The sequence below is a fragment of the Lissotriton helveticus genome, chromosome 8 (assembly GCF_964261635.1).
Source record: "Lissotriton helveticus chromosome 8, aLisHel1.1, whole genome shotgun sequence".
In the NCBI taxonomy this organism is placed as follows: Eukaryota; Metazoa; Chordata; class Amphibia; order Caudata; family Salamandridae; genus Lissotriton; species Lissotriton helveticus.
The window spans coordinates 1,246,633,559-1,246,660,710 of record NC_136069.1 but is presented as its reverse complement, the minus strand read 5'-3'; the positions used below and the strand labels follow the sequence as shown (position 1 = coordinate 1,246,660,710).

At 48.1% G+C, this 27,152-nt stretch overlaps 1 protein-coding gene across 1 annotated transcript in view; it reads right to left on the bottom strand.

Moving 5' to 3' along the window:
* HERC2 (HECT and RLD domain containing E3 ubiquitin protein ligase 2) overlaps positions 1–27,152 on the bottom strand; it is a 1,611,099-nt gene that overhangs the window by 593,241 nt on the left and 990,706 nt on the right. The window contains 1 exon segment of the mRNA XM_078658234.1: positions 25,262–25,487. Coding sequence (XP_078514360.1) covers positions 25,262–25,487 — 226 coding nt within the window.

Here is a 27,152-nt window from a genome sequence, read left to right as displayed (position 1 = left end):
AGGTCTTCATTTGTTCCCTTGGGAAACTTGGGAGAGAGTGAGTTTGCGGATCGGGCAGAGGAGGAGGGAGAACGTTGCTGCTTCACTCCTTGAGTCACTTTGCCCTCTGCACCAGTGAAGAAACTGACTCGGCTACTGAACTCACTGGAATGGCTAAAACTACTGAAAATGTGTTCTCTTATAGTACCACACAACTTGTGGTCCGGCATGTGAAACCGAGGCGGGGGTAGGGAAGACCCAGGTAACAAGTCTCAGCCCGCCCCAGTCTGAACCTCTCAACGGCTGAATCCGCATTCTCACCAAATAGCGGAGATCCACCAAATGGCATATCCATCAGGTTGGACTGAACATCTCCTGACAATCTAGTGGAATGTTATCAGGCATGACGTTGAATGGCAACAGAGCACCCCATTGAGAAGGTCACCTAACCCATCCGTAATCCTGACCTGAAGGTTTAGTAGGTTACGTCCAGGCTATCGCAAATGACCTCCTCAAAGCGGCGTCTCAAAAGGGTTGATTTGATAGGCACACATACCTGGGCCATCTTCTACAGGGCATGCAAATAGTGAGCAAGCAGGCAGTTTGCATTTGTGGAGAGAAGGGCAAGACTCCTCAAAGAAAGAGAAAAAATGTGCTTGCCCTGTAAGTATCTGTTCCTGGCATGTAGTGTTGTAGATTCACATGCGCTGAATACTCCTGCCATCCAGTACTGGGCACAGACATTTGCAGGTTGTGGTATAGGGTGACTTCTCCCTTAGTTGACAATGTGCATAGGCTCCATGATTGTTTTTCGTACAGCGGGTGAAAGTACTATAGAGTGATGAGTAAATACGATAAGGTGCACAAGAGCACTGGAAAAGAGAGTTTTAGGTAGGTGAGAGAAAAGATCTGCGATTAGTGCCACACACTTCCAGGGAGGAGAGTGGGCACAAGTAAATGTACAGATGTACACAGTACAGAAAGATGCTTACAAAGTAAGTAACATTTTCCTTTCTTAGCATATGTTGCTGTAGATACGCGTTGTCTGCACAGACTGTAAAGCAGTACTCTTTCCCTAGCTGTGGCGAGCTCGTGGACGATACAGATATCTGAAAGAAAGTCTTTAAGATGGTCTAGTCAACTATAACATATTGCCTGGCTAGGTTATCGCAAAAGTGAAAAGTGTATGGGGTTGACCATGTTCCGACCTTACATGTGTCAGTCACCTGCGGGATATTACGTTGGGGAGAGAATGTGGCCTAGGGCAGTCAATCTCGGAACTGGGGGACCTCGTTCAAGTCTCGGCAGGGACGTTCAACATTCTGTGATTCTGGGCAAATCCCTTAATCTCCCCATGCCTAACAAAAATGAATTTGTCCGTCTGTAACGTAACTGGCGTTCATATAAAGCGTTCGGATACCTTCGGGTCTAGTTTGCACTACATAAGACTTCACAAAAATAATCAATGTGCAGTCTAGGCCTGACTGTTGGAAGTAGAGCAAGTAACAAATGATATCCTGTACTGCAGGGTTTAGGGGGTCCAGGTGTTTGGAAATGCAGTAGTGGACAACTCTTTTCCACTTTGCAGCATAACAGGCATGTGTGGTTGGTTTTCAGAACTCTCAAATAATGTCCATGGACTACTGTGGGAGGTGGAGGACTTCAGGTGCCAGATTGCTACATTGAGCTGTTTGAGGTCTAGGAGCATAACCTACCTTGGTTCCAAGTGAGAAGGTACCGCCTTTGAGCTGCAGTAGTGACGTACAGTGGAGCAGCCTCACACAGTTTACGATCATTGGATTCACAATGACAAACCATCCATGGTGGTAAAGGTCAATTTGTCATTAATAGCTTAGAAATAACACTTCTAGAAAGTGGGCATTTCTCTGCTCTAAACTCTTTGTGTGCCTTTTAGTTTAACTCCAGTCCACACTGGAGGTTGGGGAGCACATCTGTGCATTCCCCGGGAGAGCTGTAAACTAGGGTCTCAGGGAAATTTCAGACCTCTGACTCTCAGGTGACTTTTCAGGACGGATACGAGGAGGTAGAATCGTCACCTGCAGTACAAGGGGCAAGGCCCTTGCCCCACTAAAGACAGTGATCAAACCTCCCAGGTTAGGATGGCAGACAGGACAGAAGCTAGAGGCTGCCTGTGCCTTCTATCTATGGCTTTTTGAACTAACCCCTACATCAAATGCATTTCTTAGTACAAGGATCTGGACCCTGGCACTAGCAAAGCAGTACACTACTGGACCTGAAAGAAACTCTGCGGGACTAAAGGCTGCTGCGCAGGAAGGATTTCCATCTTTGCTGGGCCGGACTGTTCCCTGGAACTGCTGCGGTTTCTGTGCTGAGCAGCCCTGCTGCCTGCTGACCTTGGTCCAGCAAAAATGACCCACCCGGAGTGACTCCAAGGGCTTGCCCCCAGTTTTTCCCAGAGGACTCAGGGACATCAAATACCTTGTAAGAGGCTAAATCTGAGCCGTTGCACTGATACAACTAGCCGAACCACCCCATACTGCACACCCATCTGAGGATCAGCACTCTTGATTTGTGAGCATTAGTTACTAATGCAAGAATTGCAATCTGGGCACGAGGACTTCAGAAGGAGCTGTTCACTATTTCATAGCCCAGCCCGGCTGCCGTTTTCAGCAGTTATGTTATGTTAAAATTTGTTTTATATAGCGCTCAGCAACTCCGAGGAGTGTCCCGGCGCTAGAAAAAAAAACAAAGCGGTACAGAGCGGAGGAGCCAGACAGAGAACAAACTACTGGACAAATAGCCAAGATTTGAGGTTTTTCCTAAATGCCAGAAGGTTGACAGTCCTCAAAGACAGAGGAAGGGCATTCCACAGCAGTGGCGCCAAGCGTTGGAAAGAACGGCCGCCACACCGGGCCCGCCTGATAGTTGGAACAGTGGCCAGGGAGAGAGAAGCTGACCTGAGTGCCCTCGAAGGCCGATAGAACTCCAACCGTTTACTGATGTACTGGGCACCAGTACCGTTAAGTGCCTTGAAAGCCAGAGTAAGCTCTTTAAAGATGATGCGCTTTCTGATAGGCAGCCAGTGCAACGTTTTTAAAAGATCATTCGCACTCGATCTCCTATGGAGGCCAAAGATGGCCCGCGCTGCCGAGTTTTGAACAATTTGGAGACGCGTTAGGAGGAAGTTCGTGAGGCCAAGGTAAAGCACGTTGGCATAATCCAACCGGGAACCAATCAGTTCCTGCACTGTGATTCTTCTGTGATCCAGAGACAGAAGGGGCAGGAATTTCCTGAGCATTTTCAGGAGGCCAAAGCATTTGCCCTCTAGGCCGAGCACCTGCGGTTTCAGTGACAGATCCGCATCAACCTGCACTCCCAGATTCTTGGCTACTACTGAGGCTGCAGAAGGGGGAAACATGGCCTCCGGCCACCAGGACTTCCAATTCGGGTCCGACGGACACCCGAAGAAAAGCGCCTTCGACTTATCGGAGTTGCACTTGAGGCTGTTCCGCTGAAACCATTGGAATACATCCTCGAGACACCGGCGGATGCTCTCCCCATCGAAGTCCGAGTTTCTGTCACATGCGAAAAGAAGCGGAGTGTCGTCCGCATATGACACGATCCGTGCTCCATGTGACTCTGCCAGTGCCGCCAGAGGGGCCATATAGATGTTAAAAAGAGTCGGGCTCAAAATTGAGCCCTGGGGAACTCCGACCTCAAGTGACGGCACCGCGGCAGAGAAAGGTGGAACCCAGACCGTTTGTTGGCGGTCCGCTAGAAAAGACTCAAACCAACTGCACACCGTCCCAGTCAGACCGATCTCCCGAAGTCTTAGAAGAAGACGGCCGTGGGGGACGGTGTCAAAAGCCGCCGACAAATCAAGCATTACCAGCATTGCTTTGCCTCCAGAATCCATGATTTCTTTAATGGACTCTGTGACTTCCAGCAACGCCGTCTCTGTACTCATATTGGACCGGAAACCAGACTGTGACCGGTGCAGGATGTTATTAGTCTCCAGAAAGTTAGACAGGGTTTGGTGAGCGTGTTTCTCCACAATCTTCGCAAAAGCCGGCAAAAGGGAGATAGGCCTATAGTTGGCATGGGCCGAGGGGTCCAAATTGGGCTTCTTCAGGAGTGGCAAAATGAGGGCTTGTTTCCAGGCCGAGGAACCACCCCTGAGCTCAGGGAAAGGTTAAGCAGTGGATTAACTAAAGGGTTAATGACTTGAGCGATTTTGGCGCAAAATTTAGCCGGACAAGGATCCAAAGGAGAACCGGACTTAAGTTTCATGAGAAGGTCAAGGGAGGCTTGTAAAGGGAGGGGAGGAAAACGTGAAAGAGTCGGAATCTCCTCAGCAGGAATCAGTATTGGTGTCTCCACATCCTGAAAAGCCACCGCAGCCTGAGATGAAAAGGAGACCTGGATGGTTATAATTTTATTGGCAAAAAAGTCGGCTAGCACCGAAACCCAACTTTCAGAGTGCTAGCTCTTCGGCATACACAAGGAAGAAAAGGTCAATTCTTTCACGCCCAGGAAGATTTCTTTACACGAGTTAGTCGCTGCCTCTATTGCAAAATAGGACTTTTTTTCCCAGAGTAATATCGCGGTGGTATTCCTTGATGGATTCCCTGTATGACTTCTTAGCAGCCAGATCGTATTGTCGCCGCCAAGCTCTTTCTAATTTTTTGCAATGCCGCCGCTTCTCCGCCAAGGCAGGAGAAAACCAAGGGGCAGATGCCCGAGACGAGTTCTTATGGTCCGCACAGACCGGTGCAAGTTCGTCTAATCGCTGAACAAGCCATGTCTGCAGATGTTCGAGATCGGTCTCCAAAATACCTGACCGCAGGCATGGATGAAGGAGTAGCGCCTGCGCCAACATGTCAGGAGAGACCAAATGTAGAGCTCTGGAGTTCTGCACAGGACGAACTAACCCCCTCCGAGGTGTTCTGTCAGTGTGGGTAATTTGAAAATTCACTAAATAGTGATCAGACCATAAAACAGGTAAAGGGGCGGAGGTGATTAACGGGACAGTGGAGAATACTTGGTCAAGCATATGGCCCTTGATATGGGTGGGGGCGGTAAGACACGGAAGGAGACCCAGCGAAATGGTTCAGCTGCGTGTGACTTGTCCCTCAGCACCATGGGCCCAGTGTGCAAGGCCCAACTATACCATCAACAAGTGCCATGGCTGCTGGCAGCTGGGGGACGTGCAGCAGTTCCACTCCTAGGTCCAGGGCCAATGAGACCTGAGCCAATGTGAGCATCTTGAGTTTCTCCATTTCTAGGAAGTAGTTGGGGGCTTGAAAGTCTAGGACAGGACAAAGACCCTTGTCCTTTTTCAGGATGAGAAAGTAGAGAGAATAGCAATCACGACCTACTTCTGATGCCGGAACCCGCTCTTTGACTCCCTTGTCTGAGAGTCAGTACTTCTTCCTGGAGCAAATTTAATGATCATCCATGAACAGGTCACAGGAAGGAGGCATGGAGGGAGGTGTGGTCTTGAAGGGGAGGGAGTAGCCCCTTCCGATTATCTGAGGACCCACCTGTCCGATGTGATATGTGATATTGTGTTAGTGGTAGAGAAGATGGCTGATCCGGCCACCTGGATGCCCATGACCTGGAAGGGCAAGACTAGGAGGGCTTGGGGGCTGAAGCTGCTAGGGGGTGGGTGGTTTGACCGGGCCTCTGTCTACCCGTCTCTTGTGGTCAGAATGAATTGCACCCTCGTTCACGAAGAGGTTGTGGAACATTCGGGGCTCTGCGCCTGGGATAGGGTTGGCACGGTTGAAAACCCCTTCCGTACCCACAAAAGGAGTGAAAAGCAGACTGGGGACGAGGGGCAGCTGCAATGCTTAATTTGAGCCGATGCTCTCCGGTGCTTAGCACCGGCACTTAATTGTTTTCCGGTGCTAGGCACTGGAACCTAATTGTCGACACCATACATAGAACAGTCCACCACATGGTGGCGCTGCTCATCTAATTTAGAGATGAGCAGAACAACGGTAGGTTAGGACTACAATATACATTAAAATTGCTAATACTGCCTCCCCAGTCATTTCTTTAGCTTTTGGGACCTGGAATAATCTTAACTGTCGCATTTACATGCAAGAGAGATGGTTAGTAGTTGTTTTGGCAGCGATGACGAGGGCGATGGTTGGTGCAATCTGCAGTGGCCTCCTGGTCAGAGCCCTGGCTCTTAATGTTTTAACAAATTAAGGACTGGCTGCTGAGTGGCCCTAGGACTAGGCCATAGCTAGTGAGTCCTTAAAGCTGTCCAGCGTTGTGTCTGCCTTGTCTCTGAAGAGATGGCTGCCATCAAAGGGCATGTCTGAGTGAGGCTGGACATCCCCTGAAAAGCAAGATGTTCTCAGTCAGGCATGGCGTCAAACAGCCACCATCATGGAAATCGCTCTGCCCAGCAAGTCGGTCACGTCTAAACCACACTGGATGTTGAACTTTGCTGCATCTTACCCATATGATACTGCTTGGAAGAGGATGGTCCGGGCCTCTTCCAGGATCTGTGGCAGCACTTGCGCAACCCTTTCCCACAGAGTGGGTATAACTGCCCAATAGCATGCAGTGTCCACCAACCGCACATTTTCTTGCCCCAACTGTGCAGCCACTTGGATTCCATCTGGGGGCACGACAGAGAATGTGCCATAGGTAGTAGAGGCTTGGACCACCAATGGGGCGGGGTAGGTAGTGAGGAAGTTTGGGTCACCAGTGGAAGGCGGTGGCGAGGGGCGATCGTCTTGCTCACAGTTGGCCAAGCCCTGTGCTGGGCTTGGCCCAGGTTCCCAGAAGGACGCCCAGTAAGGTCTTCCTTTAATGGGAGTAAGGGTTCCAAAAAGGAAGCTCCCAGCTGTAGCACTTCCGTCAAGATGTTAGTGTTGACCACCACTGTGGGTAGTCGAAGGTCAGCTTCTCTGAGCACCGCCATAGCATAAAATGCACCCTCCTCCATAGCCACAGTGGGAGGAGAAATAATGCCAGTATCTGAGGTGGTATCCAGTCCACTAGCCTCACCCAGTTCCTCATACCTACCATATGCAAACAGAAATATACAGCATATTCCTCTGATTATAAACATTTATGTGGACTATAGATGTGTACCTATAAATGTCTATCGCTTTGTATAAACGTGCATAAGTATTTTTTTTAAATAGATATTAGTTTGTTCTGCTTAACAAATGTACACATTACCGATAATTTCATTAGTCTCTGTTTTAACATGTATCTAAGTGACTGCATAAATAAGTAAATCTTTTATCATAACTATTTATGTACAATTACTTCAAAACTTACAATTACAAAAAACAATATATTTATTACTTTTCTTCTAATTAATACAATTCAATGCACTACCTTATTTTTCACCCTATACCACGATCACACCAGAAAATCCTGGAGAACATAACGGCCCAAAAAGCCGTCTCTCCTGACTTGGCTGTCCAGGCAGTAGTGTTTGGTGAACGTGTGCAGCGATGCCCACGTGGCTGCCTGACAGATGTCATTCAGAGGCACTCCCCTTCCCAAGGCAGAAGTGGCTGCTGTCGCCCAGGTGGAGTGAGCGCGTAGCCTGACTGAAGGCTCCTTTTTAGCTAGAGAGTAACAAGCCTTAATATACAACCCACCACGAAATGGTGCGTTTGTGTACAGCCCAACCCTTCTTTGCACCCACGTAACCAAAGTTGATTATCCACCCGAAACTGTTATATGCAATCCAGATTGACACGTTTCGGGTCCAGACGGTGGAGCCTCTCTTCTTCCTTTGAAGGATGCGGAGGCGGAACGAAGGTGGGCAAAGTAATGGTCTGCCCGATGTGAAAGGCAGTGACCACATTAGGAAGTAAGGATGAACGGATCACTGACAAAATATCGAAGGTCAAAAAAATCGACCTACAAAAATATGGGAGCAAGAATATCGATGTCAATAATATCGACATCCTATCTACAACATGGTAAGTACACAAATATCGGAAAAAAAAATTTATGTCAAAAATATCATTATTAAAAATATTGGTTTTTTTAGTTAAAAAAAGTGGAAAATAAACTTAATACTTATAAATAAAATAAACCTAGTTAAAAATATTTTATAATGTTTAATATTAGTAATATATATTGTAATAAAACATGAATTAAACATACATATAATGTATAATATATATATACTAAACAATCAGTTTTAATAATTATTTTAATAACTTATAAATTATTTAAAAATATCATAAATTACAAATACATCTATACACATAAAACAATAACAAATACAAATTAAATAATTATGTATAATAAATTAACAAATTAAATTTACTTTTAATATTTTTTTAAATTATATAGTACATTAGCTAAAATAATAGAAAAAATATTTAATAGCGGAGGGAATAAAACTACTATTCCAACTCCAAAAAAATAAACAGTAGGGAAAGTGTTGGATAGCGTAGGGGATAAAATCACTATTCCAACTCCAGAGAATGGAACAGTAGGGAAAGTGTTGGATAGTGTAGGGATAAAAATTACTATTCCAACTCCAGAGAGTGGAACAGTAGGGAAAGTGTTGGATAGCGGAGGTGTAAAAATTACTATTCCCACTGCAGAGAGTGCAACAGCAGGGAAAGCGTTCGAAAGCGGGAGGGTAAAAAATACTATTCCCACTCCAGAGAGTGCATCAGTAGGGAAAGCGTTGGATAGAGTAGGGGAAAACATTACTATTCCCACTCCAGAGGGTGCAATTGTAGGGAAAGTGTTGGATAGCGTAAGGGTCAAAATTACTATTCCAACTCCATAGAGTGCAACAGTAGGGAAAGTGTTGGATAGCGTAGAAGTTAAAAATAACATACTTATGAATAAAATAATTTTTTGAATTAATTATTAAATAAATCTAAACTATTTACAAATACCAATAAATAATGATTAAAAACATAATTACCAATAATAACTAATGAACAATGAATTAATATTAAATACCCATAAATAATAATTAATAAACAATAGGTACCAATAATACATATTGCACAAACAAAAACATTAATTATTAAAAAGTAATTACCAATTAACAAATATTGAACAATGGAATAATGTTTATACATAATTATTAAACATTAATTGCCAATTATTAGGTGCTTATTAATATGTTAATTAAAAATATCAATACATATTTAATAAAATGTAATTACCAATTAATGATAATACAATACATTTATTTTCATAACCCAAAAATTATAATTTAACATACTTACCAATTAATAATGAATATCCAATAAATTATCAATACCCAACAATAAATGTAATTATTACTTAATTTGATTTCAATTACTTCCAACACTATTCCCCTATAAACGCACACCACACTACAATAATAAAATAATACACATAATTATCAGTTAATCAATTAATAACCAATTAATAAAAATTATTTACCAATTAATAAATTAATATAATTATCAATACCAATTAATGAACACATTATTACTTAATTACAATTAAATTACTTCCCACCCTATTAGTCTATAAAGCAACAACCCACTACATAACTTTAACACAAAAATTAATTTAAAATAATTAATAATTCCTAAAAACGTAATAATTAATTTAGTATAATTAAATTACTTCCCACCCTATTACCTATAAACCGACAATCCGCTATGTTACTAAAACACAAAATTAACTTAAAAAAACACTATTTACATATAACAATTGTATACATATATTTTAAAACCAGTAGAACACTTAATACACATAACACATACATATTAAATACATATTAAAATACATAATATAAATATCGATATTAGTAACATCAATATGATTAACATCAATATTAGTAACATCGATATATTTGATATCGATATTACTTACATCGATATAAAAAAAATCGATATTACTTACCTTAGGGTCGATATTCTGTCCGTCGATATTCTTAACATCAATATTCTGTCCCTTCGATATTGTCACCTCAATATTAGTGAAGGTAAATATTTAATTTTCGATATTTTGACTGCTCACCAGGATGGACAAGTGCGGAGAACCACCTTGTCCGGATAAACAGATAGGAAAGGAGGTTTTGAAGAAAGAGCCTGGCGCTCGCTCACTCTTCTAGCAGAAGTGATGGCTACCAGGAAATCAGTTTTAAGAGTCAGAAGGCGTAAAGGACAGTTATGCAGTGGCTCAAAGGGAGGCCACATGAGATAGGCTAGTACAAGGTTCAAGTCCCACTGAAGCATAATGAAGGGGATAGGAGGAAAAAGATGCGTTAAGCCTTTTAGGTAACGGTTAACTATCGAGGACTTGAAAAGAGAAGGCTGATCTGGCAACAGAAGGAAGGCAGAGATGCCCTTGATAGTGCCCAGAACATAGCCCTGCTGGGCTAAAGAGAGAAGAAACAAGAGTTGTTCCGAAAGAGGGGCGGAACGGGGATCCACAGCCTTTGTTGTGAACCATGCCAAAAATTTGTTCGACCTACAGCTGTATACTGTTTTAGTAGAAGGACACCTGGCTGCCAAGATTACATCACAGACTTCAGGAGGCAGGCCGAAAGACGTAAACTGCAGCCGCTCAATCTCCACGCATGGAGGTGGAGACTGGACAGGTTCGGGTGGAGAAAGTTCCCGAGCTGCTGCGACAGAAGATCCTCCCGAAGAGGGAGTCTGATCGGAGGATCGATGGCCACGTTGAGCAGCTTGGGATACCAGACTCTTCGTGCCCAATCCGGAGCCACAAGAATGAGCAGAAGTGGTATAGGCTGAAAGGTGTACAGCAGACCGCAACTCCACAATTGACGAAAAGCGTTGTCGAGCGAGTGCCGCCTTGTTAATTCCAACGCGCAGAATTGCTGACATAGCGCGTTCTCTTCGGTGGCGAATATATCTAACCAAGGCTCTCCCCACTGTTGAAAGAGACCTTCCACCACCTCCGAGTGAATACGCCATTCATGATCCATTATGCACCTGCGGCTGAGTTCATCTGCCCTGGCGTTCAGAGAACCCGCCAGGTTTTGAACCACCAAGGAAATGCCCTGATGTTCCAGCCATGTCCAGAGCCAGAGGGCCTCCTGACAAAGGGTCTACGACCCCACCCCACCCTGTTTGTTCCAATACCACATGGCAGTGGTGTTGTCTGTGAACACCTGCACTACTCTTCCCCGGACAGAGGGAAGGAATGCCTTCAGTGTAAGACAAATCGCCTGGAGCTCCAGAATGTTAATACGGAGCCCGGACTCAGCCGGAGACCAGAGGCCTCTGATCTCCCCCTCTACCATGTGGCCGCCCCATCCCAGAAGGGATGCGTCCGTCACCTCAGTGTGGTCTGGTTGGGGAAGGGAGAGGCATCTGCCATTGACCCAATCCTGGTTTGTAAGCCACCAACTGGACGCAATCAGACAGATTCCCCAGATGCTGCGACCACTGGAACTTCAGGTCCCACTGCAGAGCCCGCATATGCCACCTGGCATGATCGACCAGCAGGATGCAGGAGGTCACAAGTTCCAGCAGCCTCAGGGTCATTCTGACCGAATCCTGGGATAGAAGCTGAAAGATCGGAATCATAGCCCGAATATCCCGGAATCGCTGTTCGGGATAATAGACCCGAAACCGCGTTGTGTCCAGAACCGCTCCGAAGAAGAGGAGCTTCTGAGAGGGAATCAGGTGCAACTTCGGCACATTGATGGAGAACCCCAGCAAATGCAGGGGCTCGGCCGTAGTCGTAGGTGGGAGGCGCCTACCTGGGGCGAGCCCACCTTCAACAGCCAGTCGTCAAGATAGGGGAAGACTGAAACCCCTGATGTGCGCAGATGAGCTGGAACCATCGCCATCACTTTGGTGAACACCCGAGGGGCGCTGGTAAGGCCAAAGGGAAGCATGGTAAACTGAAAGTGCTCGTGGCCCACCGTGAACCATAGGCAACGCCGGTGGGACGGCAGGACGGGGATGGGAAAATAGGCGTCCTGCAAGTCCAACGCTGCCATCTAGTCTTCTTTAATTTGAGCAGGATTGCTTCAACTCCTGGTAAAGCAGGGAGATGTGGGGCCGACCCAGGCGCAGGTTACAGAGAATGAGGTCATGAACACCTAGGCTCTCCTGTCGTGCTGGACAATGGACTGGGAGAAGTCGAACCACACATCAACGTCTTGTGCCTCTTACCCGAGTGTCCAGAGGATAATGAGTTGGACAAAGAGGGTTTAGAACTCGTGGAGAGGTTTCTGGGCCTTTCTCTCGACCGGGACTGAGACCTCTGAGGCGCCTGGCATGGCATCACTAATGGAGCCGCAATCGGCTTTAGGGACCGCTCCCTCAAAGCCTTGAGAGCTACCGCCCAGGAATTGGAGCACAACTTGGAGTCGCGGTCGATCTCCAGACACCACAAGCAAACCAAATGAGAGAACGTCAGTGACATGGGGCAATGACGGGCACTGCACAGGTTGAACCTTGAAGACTTCCCAGAGTGACTTCCTTTACACTTCCTACACACCAGAAAAAGAGGTTGACAAAAAGTCGCAAAATCCTGTCAAAAAGTGACAGAGGGTAGCTCTGTGCACGGATTAGCACTTGACTGGCGTGGAAAGTAGAGAACTGACATCAGCCGCTAAGGTGGCCCCTATATGTACAAGTTACTTCGGTAACGATGTATCTGGTAGAGACTATTCTAGCTGCAGAGTCTTTTACATAGAATTATCCCCAGGCGTGAGACTAGATCCGGAAAACTTTTCTTGCCACAGAAGTGCCGAGGGCGGGCCGGACATGACGCAACTCCGCCCAGGTGTCGTCCGCGTACGTGACGTCAGCGAGGTCACATAAGACCCGCCCCGGCGCACCTACGTCAATTTTCTTCTGAGAACTTTTCCGCACCACAACGCGGAACCACCAGATAAAAAACTGTGGGAGCATGGGAACAGTGTGCGAAGAGCAGAAATATTGGAAAGAAGCAGTGACTAACCACACCACAAGAGTAGTGACAACACTGCAGAACCTATAGACAGGGAAAGAGAAAGAGCAGGTAGAGCCCTGCGCCGCCACACTCCCAGCATAAGACAGCCTCCCATCCCTGTGCCCCAGAGACATGGCACAGGTGTAGAAGTCATGGCACACATAGTAAACTACCACCCCCAACCTGAGCAAGGAAGGGAACCAGCTCCAAGACACACCGGGACAACAACCTCCAAGCCACCCCAATATAGAGGGCAACACCCCTCAAGGGGCAAGGGCGAAACATGGCCAGGGAACCCATATCAGAGGAAGCAATGGAAGGAAGGGAGGGAGGGAAGGAAGGACAGGGATAGAAGCAATTCCCCCTAACCCGGGAGAGCCAGAACAGCAGGGCACCAAGGCACCGGAGCACCTGAAGCTCATCCTCCAAAGAACCAAGGAGGAATGTACCGCCCGCAGACGGAGCCAGCCGCCCAGAACAAGGGAGGCACTCACCGGAGATACAACTGCCTCCGCCGGTTGGCAAGCACCGAAGTATACAACCCAAGGGTCCTCGCAGAACAGGGGATGAAGGGTGGGCCGTGAAGGAATCTGCGGCTAGAATCATCTCTACCAGATACATCGTTATCGAAGTTAAGTAACTTGTACATCTGATAGAGACTACTAGCTGCAGATTCCTTCACATAGAATAGATACCCTAGCAATATCCGCAGGGAAGATGGGTCTGCGAAAGAACCGCACCAGCCAGTACAGACCAGGGGTCCCACAGGGGACCAGAGCTTTGGACCAGGGAGAAACTCGCCCCTGCCAGGCAATGGGAACCTCACAAGCAGAACCCCACAGACCCAAGGGAGGTAAGAAGAAGAAGAAAAAGAAGGAGGAGAAGGAGGAGGAGGACACCCTGAGGACCTGCCTGCCTTGTCCCTCTCGAAGATTGGGACTCCCATCAGCAGAGCTCTGCTGCAACAACCCACCTGGTGCCCACCAGGAAGCTCCGGACCAGCCCACTCTGCGCCAGCCAAACCCGGGTCGGGCCGGGCCGGGCCAACCCGAACCAAGACCACTTGGACTTCCCCCCCGGCGACTGGGACCCGAAGTCCAGTGCCCAAAGACCCTCCTCGATGAACCAGACGACGTCTGCAGACTCAGAACCAGGGGCCACCCCAACCGCGACTAGCCGAGGGTAAGCATTTCCGACCCCCAAAGACACCCCTGCACCCAGCGCCCCGTGGCCCCCTGTACCTCCCTTTGGGGTACCTACCTGTGCTCCAAGATCCCAAATTACCTCTCGAAGTGCCGGTCGCCCCTGGAGAGTCACCGTCCCCGAGCCTGCAGCCTTTGTTCCTTTTTCAAGATCCTCATTGAATAACATTGAGCGCCGGACGGCTAAAAAGCACCCTGCACCCAGCCGCCCGAGAGCCGCTGGATGTCACCTCTCTGTCCTATCTTACTTCCCCCCTTGCCCTGAGCAAGTGACCAGGAGCCCAGCTCCCAGAACCGCGTGGCCTGCTAGCCAGCCGCCACCAACCGAAGGCCCCCCTTCCCTCATTGGATAACATTGGGCCTAACTACCTCTGCACCCGGCCGCCCCTGTGCCGCTGGGACTGAACTAACTGTACTCACCTGACCCTAGGGGACCCCTGAGTCTACGCCCAGAACCCTAACTTCACCAACCAAGTACTCACCTGGAAACCGGTAATTCCCTTACCTGCCATTGGATAACATTGACCCACTTTGACTTGAACATTTTCCAAGTGTGAAGTTTTGAAAATATTCCTATAAAATCAGCCAAAGTCCGAACTCGAAAATACTCACCTGTGATCAGGAGAGAAGTCAGTACAGTACCTTTCAGCCCAGCACTGAACCGCAAAAGTAATCCCTAGCGTGTTTACTAGTAACCTGTATTTTCTCCATAGGGACCCATTGTGTGCTTTTCTATGAAATTTCTTTTAAGTGTCTACTTTTGAAAACTGCAAATATTCTTTAAAAATCGTAAGAAATACTGAAACGCAATTACCTACCTGTTTTGAGTTAAGCCCCCAGTGCTGGCCCTAGGAGACTAGTGCTGGGTTACAAAAGTAACACGATCGTACTTTACCTGTAACCTGAATTTCCTCCCATTGGATAACATTGTCAGAATCACCTTGAAAAGTTTCTAAGTGTAAACTTTTAAAACAGCTTTATATTCAGGAAAATTCATCACAGTAACTAAAACTTTTTGCTAATCTGGTTTCAGCTTAGACCCCAGGTCTGAATCTAAGATCTAGTCCTGGAACTATTAAAGTAATCCATAAAGTAATCAACTGTACTTTCCTATGAAAAACCCATTGAGCTCAATGCTAGAGTGTGTTTCAGAACTGTGTTGCTTATTATCTATCCTGTAATTATTGTGTGAACACAAACTTATTGCTCCTCTGCAAAGTATTTACATGAGAGTACTCGTACCTTGAAAAGTATATTTTTATAACTGTTGGTTCTAAAAATAAAACAACAATATCTGAGGATATAACAACAATTGGCCTGGAGTTTAGTTATTGAGTGTGTGAAACCTTTTGCTGACTGAGTCTGTACAACAAATGCTTTACACTGTCCTCTGGTACTGCCTTACTGCTCGGCCAAGCTACCACTTTGGAGAGTAAGGTCAGTTCTGACATTAACCTCTGCTATACCTCTGGGGTTGGCAGACTCTATACACTGTACTTCCTTCTAGTCCAGTATATATAGAGCCACTTTCTCACAGACGCCACAGAGAATCAGCCGAGTCCCACAGACAGGAGGAGGCACTAGCCAGAACACACAAGGTGTTAAGGGCCCGCAGGGCAGCGCTAGTCGAGGCAAACATGTTGCACCCCCAAGAGTCCAGCCAGCGGGCCTTCCAGGACGGCGGTGTCAACAGTGGCGGCAGGGAGGGAAAAGCAGTCCGCAAAAGGGGGCTGAAAGCCGAGGGGTGAAGGGACAGACACTCCGGGCCACGCGGCGCCCGGAGGTGCAGAAGATGCTGAGGCACTTTGTCCCCTGAGGCAGGCCGCCTCCAAGCCACCGTCAAGAAAGAAAGAAAGGAGGGAACCTTCAAAGGGGAGTAAGATTTCCCTCCCACCAGAGCCTGGTGGAGGACCTCCAAGAGGTAAAACTTGCAAACTTGGGGATTTGTAGAGCGCAGTTGATGCCCGAGGGCGTCCAAGCGCTAGGGGAATCGTGAACCTACAGAGCACAGGGGAGGGAGAAGAAGTTAACGGATTAGCATGCAGAAGTAAAAAGATGAGTCTTCAATTGTTTGCGGAACGTAGTAAGGTTCTGGGTGGCTCTAAGATGGAGAGGTAGAGCATTCCAGGCCTTGGCTGCGTTATACGTGAACGTCCTTCCGCCGGTTCTGGATCTCTTTATTCTTGGGACTGCTGCCAAGAAGGTCTGGCTGGAGCGGAGACTCCGATTTGGGATGTAATGGATGATCAAATTACGTGTGATGAAAGGACCCATGTCCCAGAAGGCTTGATGGGCTATACATAGCGCCTTGAACAGAACCCTCTGCCGGACCGGTAACCAGTGGAGGCTTATTAGCCCGGTCCTAACTGAGTGCCTGTGTGGGATTTTAAGTAGAAGGCGAGCTGCGCTGTTTTGAGCAGTTTGCAGCCTTCGAAGGGTATATTCAGGTGCACCCAGGTAAAGTGCGTTATTGAAATCGAGCCGGGAGTGGATGAGTCCTTGAATGGCCGCCTGTTTGGCTTCCAGGGGGAGGATAGGAAAGATTTTATTTAGTACTCTCAGTATAGCAAAACATGTAGCTGAAAGTTTAGTGGCTTGGGTATTGAAGGAGAGTGAACTATCCAGCCATACCCCAAGACTTTTGATGGAATTTTTTGGGGTAGGCGGCGGTCCTAGGCTTGGGGGCCATAGGGAAGGGGGAAGTGCCAGCTCTGAGGGTCCTAAGAGCATTAGCTCAGTTTTGTCTCCGTTCAATTTCAGGGATGATGACGTCATCCAGCTCCTCACTTCCTCCAGGCATTCTCTGAGCCCGCCTGGCGCATTTCGAGATGACTCCTGCGCCAGTGAGACCACCAGCTGTGTGTCGTCCGCATATGAGATGATTTTAACTCCAAATGGGCGGACGACACTGGCCAGTGGCCTCATGTATAGGTTGAACAAAGCAGGGCTCAGAGAAGAGCCCTGAGGAACTCCACAATTTAGAGGTCTACTGGAGGAGACGGAGTCGCCGTCAAAAACCCTAAAAGACCTGTTCCTCAGAAAGGATTCAAACCACGGCCAGGCTCCGTCCTTAATCCCCACACTAGACAGGCGGCTTAGTAAGGTGTCATGACATACTGTGTCGAAAGCCGCGCTTAGATCAAGGAGGATCACTGCCACTGATCCTCCCTGATCCAAGATTTTTCTCGATTCCTCTACGACCATGAGGAGGGCGGTCTCTGTCCCGTGCTTTGGTCTGAAACCCGTCTGAGTGGGATCAAGTATTTGGTAGTCCTCTAAATAGGACACCAGCTGTTGGTTCACATATTTCTCTAGAACCTTGCTCAGCCAGGGGAGCAGAGAAATAGGGCGATAATTCACCAGATCAGACGGGTCCAGATTGGGTTTCTTGATCAGGGACCTGACCATGGCCTGCTTCCATGCCGATGGGACAGTGCCAGAGGAGATGGAAGAGTTTAGTACCTCTCTGATGACGGGCAAGATAGTATGAGAAGCTGCCATTAGGATGTCAGGAGGGGCAGAATCAGATGGAGAACCTGATTTAATACTGAGGGCCAGTGATTCTAAAGTGGAGAGGTCTAATGGGGGAAAGTGAGTTAAACTGTAGGGGGTGGGGGAATGCGGCAGACTGGAGGGGTTATTAGATTGGGTGGACAGGTCGATGGTTAGGGGGGAAAAGGCTGAATAGATTTTGTTTATTTTCTGGTAGAAAAATTCGGCGATGTCATCACACTGGGAAACAGATTTCTCGACATGCACCGCTGGGGATGGGTTCGTTAGCTTTTTAATGATCTGAAAGATCTCTTTAGGTTTGGATCTAGCATTCAGGATCTTTTCGGCAAAGTACGTCGACTGAGCTGCTTTTATTTGGGATTTGTACTCGTTGATAGTTTCACGGTACCGGATTTTGTTATCCGCTGATTTGTCTAGGCGCCAGCGTCTTTCGGCCCTTTCACAGAGACGCTTTTTTCTCTCTGAGGGACTGGGTGTACCATGGGGCGGTTTTTTGAGGCCGCTTCAGTACAGTCTTGCTCATTGGGAGAATGGAGTCAAGACTTTGGGAGATCCAGTTGGTATATGCCTGGTTTGCTAGGGCGGGATCATCCTGAATTTCTGGTTGTGAGCTAGTCAGTTTTGTGCACCATTTATCAACCTCAAGGCGCGTCCAGGCACGCCTGAGTTTGGTGGTGGGATCCGGAGGAGAGACTTTAAGTGTGGTCCATTTAAAGGGGATTAAAAAATGGTCCGTCCATGGAAGAGTGATGCCTGGATCCACTGTGATCTCAGAACGGTTTGAAAAAATTGGGTCTAATAAATGACCTTTTTCGTGAGTGGGGGAGGGGACGCGTTGGGTGAGTTGTAGAGCTGCTAAGTCATCTGATAGGATAGCAGCTGAACGGTCTGAGGGGGAGTCGAAGTGTAGATTCAAGTCACCCAGCATAGTATAGCTCGAGGAGGTGCTGACTCTACTGGCCACATTCGATGGCAAGGATAGAAGAAACTGCTTCGGGAGGCCGGGCGGGCGGTAAATGAGAGTGCCTGAGAAGCAGATGTTGGGCGAGAGATTGATGTTAAAGGTGGTCCGCCGGAATGTGAGTCACCGAGTCACCCACGCGCAGGATAGCCGTGGACACCGCAAGAGCGAAGGCCGCACCTGCCTCTGTAGGGCCCCGCGGCGGAGAAAGCAGCTCCTCCGTGGGCGACGGCTGCACATTAAGGCAGCCGTCCAGGTTGCCAAGCGGGACAGGCAGGGGCCAGATCTGGAAGCCAGAGAGAGCCGAAGAATGAGGGACCAGCCGTTCTTCCGACGAACACCTCTGCCTCAGGAAGGGCGGAGAGCCGCCTTTCGATGCCGGTGAAAAAGACACCACACATCGGCCAGTCTCCGGAAAGGACGACACCAAAATACAGCCTGCCTCCGGGAAGATGGAGCGTCCGAAGACTAATCCGCGGTACGACCCCTGCGCAGATCCGTAGAGTCCGCCACCTGAGGCAGGACACCGGAACCATCCAGCGTCACTGGACAAGAGTCCACCAAGTCATCCCGCACCAGAGAGGAGCTGGAGTCGAGCCGGCCCCGGGACGGCGCCGACCCGACCCCCTCCGAGGTAGACACCTGCGTGGGGAAACGAGACGGCCCCGGGCAATGACCCAAAGTCTTCCCCCAGCCGCGGCCCAGAATTTGGCGGAGATCGCTCGGTAACCCATGTGGCGGCGGCAGAGACAATTCAGCCACCGACTCGCCCTCCGAGGCCGCCGCCTGCGGGAAGGAACGAGATGGGCCCGGAGAGGGACGAGGGGTCCTCATCCAGCCTCGACCCAGAGCGGGATGAGGAGGGGCCGCCGACCCCTGTGGCTCCGCACGGGCCAGCTGCTACTGGCACAGTAGCGGCGTCACTTCGGCCTTAGACAGGACCACCTTGTCAAAGGACCGAGAGGGGCTCGGGGATGCGACCCGAGCCCTGGCAACCTTCCGTGACGCCACAGGGACTCCCGCAGGAGTGAGTGGTGAGGTAGAGACGCCATGGCGTGAAGGAGGTGCCCCAGAGGAGCCGCACCCCAACATCACCACATCCTCTGAGTCTGGATCTGAACCAGTCCGCGCCAGGGCCGGAGCCGCCGCCAGCTTCACGGAGGGCCCCGCGCAAGGTGGGGGATCCAGCAACGCCCCAGGAGCAGGAGGAGACACCAGCGAGACCTGCAGAGCCGCCGCGTATGTCTCCAGGAAGCGGTGGATAGGACAGCACGCGGGGTTGCATCACCCATGGAGAGTCCACGCCCCTGGGCTTCCGGGAACCAGCCCATCCTTGGACAAACTGTGACACTTACCCATCGGGGAGCGACGCTCATGCGACATTGAAGCAGGGCGAGGACAACGACCACAGCCGTATCTGAAGCCGTCTGCCGAAGTAGACCGAGGGGAGGACGCCGACCTGGAGAGACGGGGCGAGAGAAGTTTCATCCGGTGCTCCCGCCGCGACTTCGGCTTCAACTGTCGACACTCCGGACAATCAGTGGCGCAGTGCTCCTCCCCCAAACACCACATACAAATGAGGTGAGGGTCGGTTGCAGACATAAGACGCCCACAAAAAGAGCACGTTTTGAAGCCGGAAGGCATTCGCACCCTATCCCACAAAAGAGAAATGGGGAAAAAAAGGGGGGCCCCAAACAGGCCCGAAGGACCGAATCAGTGTTGCACGCGGAAAAGGAAAAAACTGACATAGGCGCGCCGGGGTGGGTCTTATGTGACCTCGCTGACATCAAGTACGCGGACGACGCCTGGGCGGAGGCGTTATGTCCCCCGGCGCATGGGGTTGCTGTGGCAAGAAAAGTTTTCCGGATCCAGTCTCACACCTGGGGATAATTCTACGTGAAGGAATCTGCAGCTAGTAGTCTCTATCAGATAGATGACACGGACGTCACTTCCGGTGCAGACGACGCCACATGGAGCCGACCAGTGCCACCTACCGGTGCACAGGGGTATTGTTGAAAGGAAAATCTTTCGGATCCAGTCTGATGCCTGGGAAATTCAAAGGTGAGGACTCTGCAGCTAGATGAGTGCTATATAAGTGCTATATAAAAACCCTCAAATGAAAAACAAGCATTGGCATAGCCAATATGTCTCGCCTTTGGGACCTTATAAGTATTTATTTATGCAGGACAATATCCTTCCTGCAACAACATTAACTGTTGCATGGCTGAACACTTATAACGTCCCAAAGGCGAGACCTATTGGCTATGCCAAAGCTTGTTGCTATATACGTTTTACTCTTGATTTATATTGACTTATTGGCATGCTGTACTACAGCTGTAACCCTTTAAAACATTAGAACACAAGCACTCTATACCTAAACGCATCTTATGAAAATATGAGACAGAAAGATCAATATGATTGCTTCTGTTATTTATTGAGATGTACTCTAATCCATTGTTTATTGGTTTTGCCCTTTTATTTGCCTAGGCGACAATTCAGCGCATTAAGAAATACCATGGAAAGCGCTTGGAAGCCAAAGGACATAGTGAACCCTCCCATCGGCACTACTGCACCAGAAGGGGCATCTTGCACATGCATGCAATAGATGATTAAAGTCCTTAAACTTCCCTCAATGCACAAGGCAAACGGCCCCAAAAATGAGTTTTGGATAAAATATTGATAGATCTGTATTTTTCTGTCCACGAAACACCTGAGTTGCCGCCCCATGATAATTTCTTATTACATCCCAGCAGAGAGCTAGGGTGAGGTGATGAGCAAACGGGAGACGGAATCGCTGCCTCACTTGCACAGCGGAGGGCTGTCAATATTTGTCTTTGATCACTGAAGGTACATATCCCCTCTAATTATTTTTTCAGATCAGTTCGGGTGAGTTGTACCACCGATGTCATCAGCGGCTGGCTACGCACCAACGAACCGTGTGAGCTTTCACTGTTCATTCTACGAAATGGACCGAAACACTACTGGCTCAGGAAGCGGGGTTTGAACCCAAACGGTGCAACATTTGGAAGGAGGCACCCAACAGCAACAAAGAACAAGCATTTGCAATGCAATAGTTCTCGCAGTTACAAGAGTTTCAGCTATTGGCATTGCAAATAACAATGCCTTTTATTTATGTTTTTAAAACAAAAACAAAAATAAAAAGCATTATTTGCAATGTCAATAGCTCAAACTCGCCCAAATGCGAGACCTATTGCATTGCAAATGCTTGTTGTGGATGTAAGCGACAAGAAGCGCCAGCACTTGGTGCATGCGAAGTGACCTTGTGAGATGTAGACGCCACAGTCATTAATGTGAATGGTCTTAATGACGTATCCTTGAGGTTATAACTAGTGACAATAATTAGTGTTATCACTGAAAATATCTGTGTATCTTCGTTATTGGTTGCTGGGAATCAACGTGTACTTAGTATGAGTAATCCTCTCTGCTGTGCGTATGTATATCTTATGAGGTCCCCAGGATTTCTTGGACGAGCAGTGCTGCGTGCCGGCAAACAGAGCAACTCTTCAAAAGAGTTCACTTCGGACTGTGGACGCCCGCTTAGTTTAATAGGAGTTCATTATTATTCCGAGACACCCACATATTAAGCCACTGTTTGGACAGAGTTTTTCATCAAAGAAATGGAGGCTTCTGTGCTACAGAAGGAGAGGCATGCACCCCTGCCCCGTCCTCGTGATCCCGACCACACACACACCATACATCTGACCCTCGTGTTAGAGGGTAGTTCATTCCGCCTCCATCCTCGGGGGCAAAGCATCCGGCCTCTTAATCCATTTCACAAGACAGCACTGAGTGAAATGTAATTTCCTTGTTACAAGTTTCTGTCCTCCCACTAGTAGGCTGGACATGTGCCATCACCCTTCATGCGCCTGGCAAGCAACCCTCCGGAAACAAAGCCAGCAAAACATACGAATAGCATGTTTTGGCAGACCAGATATTTCTGTGTGAGGCGGAAGGTACCGTGTAACTTTCGGCTTGGTTACATGCTGGGCAAGGCATGCAGTTTCTGTAGTGCGACTGGCTCCACCTGGGTCCAGTTTCGGTGGTGTACACATTGCAGGGAGAGAAGCAGCAGTTGTGCTGACACATGAAAAACATGTGTCAGTGCAACTTTGATCGATGAGAAACATGTGCTTGAAGCTACGGCCATCAATGCGCTAGTAACATTAATTTACATTTTCTCTGGCATATAAGACACCAAAAAAAGCTCGCATGTATATTTTGGCACATAAAACCGCTGATATACCGGTGAGGATTTACTTCTGTTCTATATACTTCAGGACTCGCCAAAGTGAATGCAAATGGCTCCAACACTGCTTACGCCGTGCTGGGTGCCCGGGAGCTTCAGAGATGATCTGGAGCAAACAGAGGGGGGCGCGGGGGGGGGGGGGGGCTTATCCCATACACACGTCACTGCTGTACCTCGGAGGATCCTTAAGGCGACTACTGATTTGATGCTGCCGACTTTAGTTCTCAATTTGTTTTGTTAGTTTCTGACATGTATAGTAAACAAGTAAGGGGTAAACTTAACCATCACAAGTTCGAGAAACCACAACCTAGGGGGAATCTCTATAATACAAAATAAACAAGCAAACAAATCCCCCCGGCCCTCACTTACCACATGCCGTCTACCTCCGGCCACAGAAACGCTGGAGCATGCACACCGCAAGTCGGCCTGGAGCACGCCTCGGAAGAGACGCGGGAGGACAGGAGCGTGACGCCGTGAGCGTGCACGCGCGTTCACAGACCTGAGTCGGCTCGTCCCCAGGTCTGGATCGGCTCGTGCACAGCTCTGTCTCCCGTGGGAGAGAGCAAGGCGACTATAAGTCTCGTTGGTGGCAGCGCTTCGCGCTGCAACGCCAGCGAGACCTAAAAAAAGTGCGTACAGGGGGTGACATAATTAGGGTTGGAAGTCGGATAAGGGGTGCCACCTGCCGCCTCTTCCAAAGCTTACTTCAATACAGTACTGGAGCTATGGGAGGACCATGCGGGTTTGCAGCGCTGCAACGCCAGCGAGACCTAAAAAAAGTGCGTACAGGGGGTGACATAATTAGGGTTGGAAGTCGGATAAGGGGTGCCACCTGCCGCCTCTTCCAAAGCTTACTTCAATACAGTACTGGAGCTATGGGAGGACCGTGCGGGTTTGCAGCTCCACAGTCAGACACCGTGGGCTATAGGTAATCTACCGTCCGTTGGTGGGTATGGAAATAATTATAAACACCGATATTTCACTACTTTCACGCGACACGTTAATCTTTGAGGAGCCCAACCCCATGCATACTTACAAGAGAAATGTTCCAGCGACGGGTATGCAAATGCTCCAGCAGAGAAGGGTAATTTGCATGAAGTGAAGTCCGAAACAAGTCGCCCCTCAGTACATCGGTGGTGGCACAGATGCCAAACCGATCGAAAAACTGAAATGGGGGCAAGGTCCCAGGAGGGACAAACAGGGAGAAGGGAGGACCAGGGCAGAAGAAAAAATAAGTGTAGGTAGGGCAAATGGGGAGAAAGGAATTGAAAACATGAGCGCGTGCCTCGCGCTAAAAGTAAAAAGTGTCGGCAAAAGTGAAAGAGTTTCCCTTGCGGGAGCGAGCAGCGCCAGGAACGATAATTGCTAACACATGGCTCCAAAGCTCGCCCCCGCAAGGGAATCTTCAAACGTGCACGCGTTGCTATTGAAAGCAATGCAACGCATGCAAGTTTTTAGGGCGAACAATGAATCGATTCCAAAGGGCCTTTTTCCTATGCAGCGCATGCGCGCTGCGTTGCCGAGACCTAAAAACAGACTGACCAGTACCTGCTGAACATTTTCTCAAAGACTAATTTCGTAGGTGGATAAGGTTGGCGTGGACCATTATAAACAAGTGCTCTTTGCTGCTTTAAAGGGCTGACTTTACACTTTTAACATGCAAGAGTGCCTCTTATTCATCACTGGCATTCTGGGGCTACAATTCAACAGACTGCAGCACGGAGAGCATACTTTGCCAGGTAAAATGTACTACATCATCAATTAATAAATTCTATGCAAGTTAATATAATAATAGTACTGAACAATGGTCAGGTTGAAGGACTGTGGTAAACCCGTCTTAGAAGGCCCCCATGACAAGCTACCTGCAAGATGCCTTAAATTGGTAGTATACTGTACTGACTGGGATTATTAATATGAGTAACAAGGTTCATAAGAGTCCAAACCAGCTGCCAGAAAGAGTCGAGATGTGTAGCCTTCTAGACACAGTACATTCTAGAAAGTGGTCAGAGACCAGCTACCATAAAGGACCACAGACCCAATTCAGACTGAAGAATTTAATTTACCTTTCTCACACCTGAAATTGTCACCACATGCTTCAAAAACCACTGTAGAAAGTAAATCCCCATGTTTTGTTTTGGAAAATCTACCTCTTTCTTCTTTCTAAATTTGGCATACATGCAGCACACAGTAGATGAATCAATGAGAATACACCATCTCCCACAGACTAGCATACAACAAATGGAAAGCTCTTGCTACGTATATGGGACAAAGTAGGAACGGTCGTAATGTTAAACACATTTCTGCCTTACTACAAGATGGAATGAGGATAGTTTGGGCATTCTGATAAAGGCATTGTCTTGAGGATTTGCGCACATTTAGCTACATGAGCCGGCACAAGGAAAGAGACACAATGTTAACAGTGACAAGGAAACCTACCAAGGTAGGAAGCTCCAAGAGGATCCCTGGCAGTTTGGAACAAAACTGGCTCATGCACAGAGGGTGTTGCTACATCAAGAGTGGTCCAGGATACACTGTGGGAGGATCCACAGGCTACACGGGTTATTTTCTGCCCTTCCAGGCCATGAACTAATGTGGGCTTTCGGTTGACCGTCGTGGTTCCATTACCCTGTTGACCGTGATCATTGTCACCCCAAGCATATACCTAGCAAGAAAAAAAAAATGACTTGAGCATTACTAAACAGAACCTTTTTGAAGATTATTGTTTTATATTTCGAACATGGTAATAATGTAAAATTAGACAGTAAAGTACATAATTTCCCAGTGAACCTTAAGAAACAGAAGAGCAAGTTGCTTACCTTAGGAAACTCTTTTCTGGTGGATACTCTAGCAGCAGATTCTTGACCTTTGTAATATGCCAAGGCGTCAGACTGGATCTGTAAGGCTTTTCAGCATAGACCCTGTGCCCCAGCAGGTGGCGTAGTGGAGCTCTGTGTCAATCTGGTTCTAGCTTGGAAGTGACAGTTGGTGCTACATATAAGCACCACCCATGCGCACTGACATCAGTTTCTTTCTTGACACTGTTCGGATTCTTGGATCCACAGCCCAAAAAGTAATTAACCTGTACCAATATACAGATCTCTAATCTGTGCCGACTTTAGGTGGAGAAAAAGATATTCCACAGCACAGGAAGTTGGTAAGGCAGTAAGGAATCAACAGTAAAAGTTGTCATCAGTAGTACGAGTTACTCACCTTCGGTAGCGATGTATCTGGTAGAGACTTTGTCTAGCCACAGATTCCTTAATTTAGAATATCCCCAGGCGTCACACTGGATCCAGATTTTTTTTTTGCAGCAGCAGCAGCAGCAGCACCTCTGCGCGCTGATGTCCGTTTTCTTCGGATAAACTTTTCCGCTGCACAACACGGAGCTACCAACAACAAAATGTGAAAGTATGGGAACAGTGTGCGTGGTATGAAAAATCCGTGAATAAAGAAGGATGGTGCAAGACGCCATCGTAAAAGACAGAATTAAACACTGCCTACATATAAGTGAAAAAGCTGTGAGAAAGAACCCCGCAAGCTAAGCGAAGACCCTTCCCCAAGTGCAACAAGGGAAGAATATCTCAACAGACAGAAATAGACTGTCATTACCATGTAGAACTGTGTAGTCTAGCAAGAACGGAGCACAGAGAGAACAACAGTCTACTGCAAGAAGGTATGAAAAGACTGCCACTGCCCCTAAAGTAATGGAGGTCTGAAAAAGAGGTCAACAGATCCCCAAAGAAGATGACTGTAGAGGAGACCAGAATCCTGAGTCAACAGAGAAGGCGGGCAGGAGGAAGGCAGCAGGAGAAGAAAAGAAAAAGAAGCTGAATCTCCTGGTGAAAGTGTATCAAAAGGCACCATTGTACAGGAAAGAAACCCCTAAGAAGGAGTCGGCTGTATTATGGCAATTCTCAAAGAGACGAAACAATACGAGCGCCCATGAGAGAAAAACCAATGGCAATTGAAAGAGGCCAGCGGAGAACCCCACTTGGCAAGGTCATTGCAGAACGGGGAGGCTGGGTGGGGGTTAAGGAATCTGCGGGTAGACAACGTCTCTACCAGATACATCATTACTGAAGGTAAGTAACTTGTACATCAGATAAAGAAATCTAGCCGCAGATTCCTTAACTTAGAGTAGATACCACAGCCATACCCCAAAGGGGAATTGGGTCTGCGACAGAACGACAAAGCGCCAAGCACTTGAGCCGGCAACAGAGTGACTGACAATGGGGTAGGCTGTGGCGGAACAGCCAGACAGCAACCCAAATAGCTTGGAAGAGCAAAAAATAATGGGATGCAAGACATCCCAAAGATGCGAGAATGG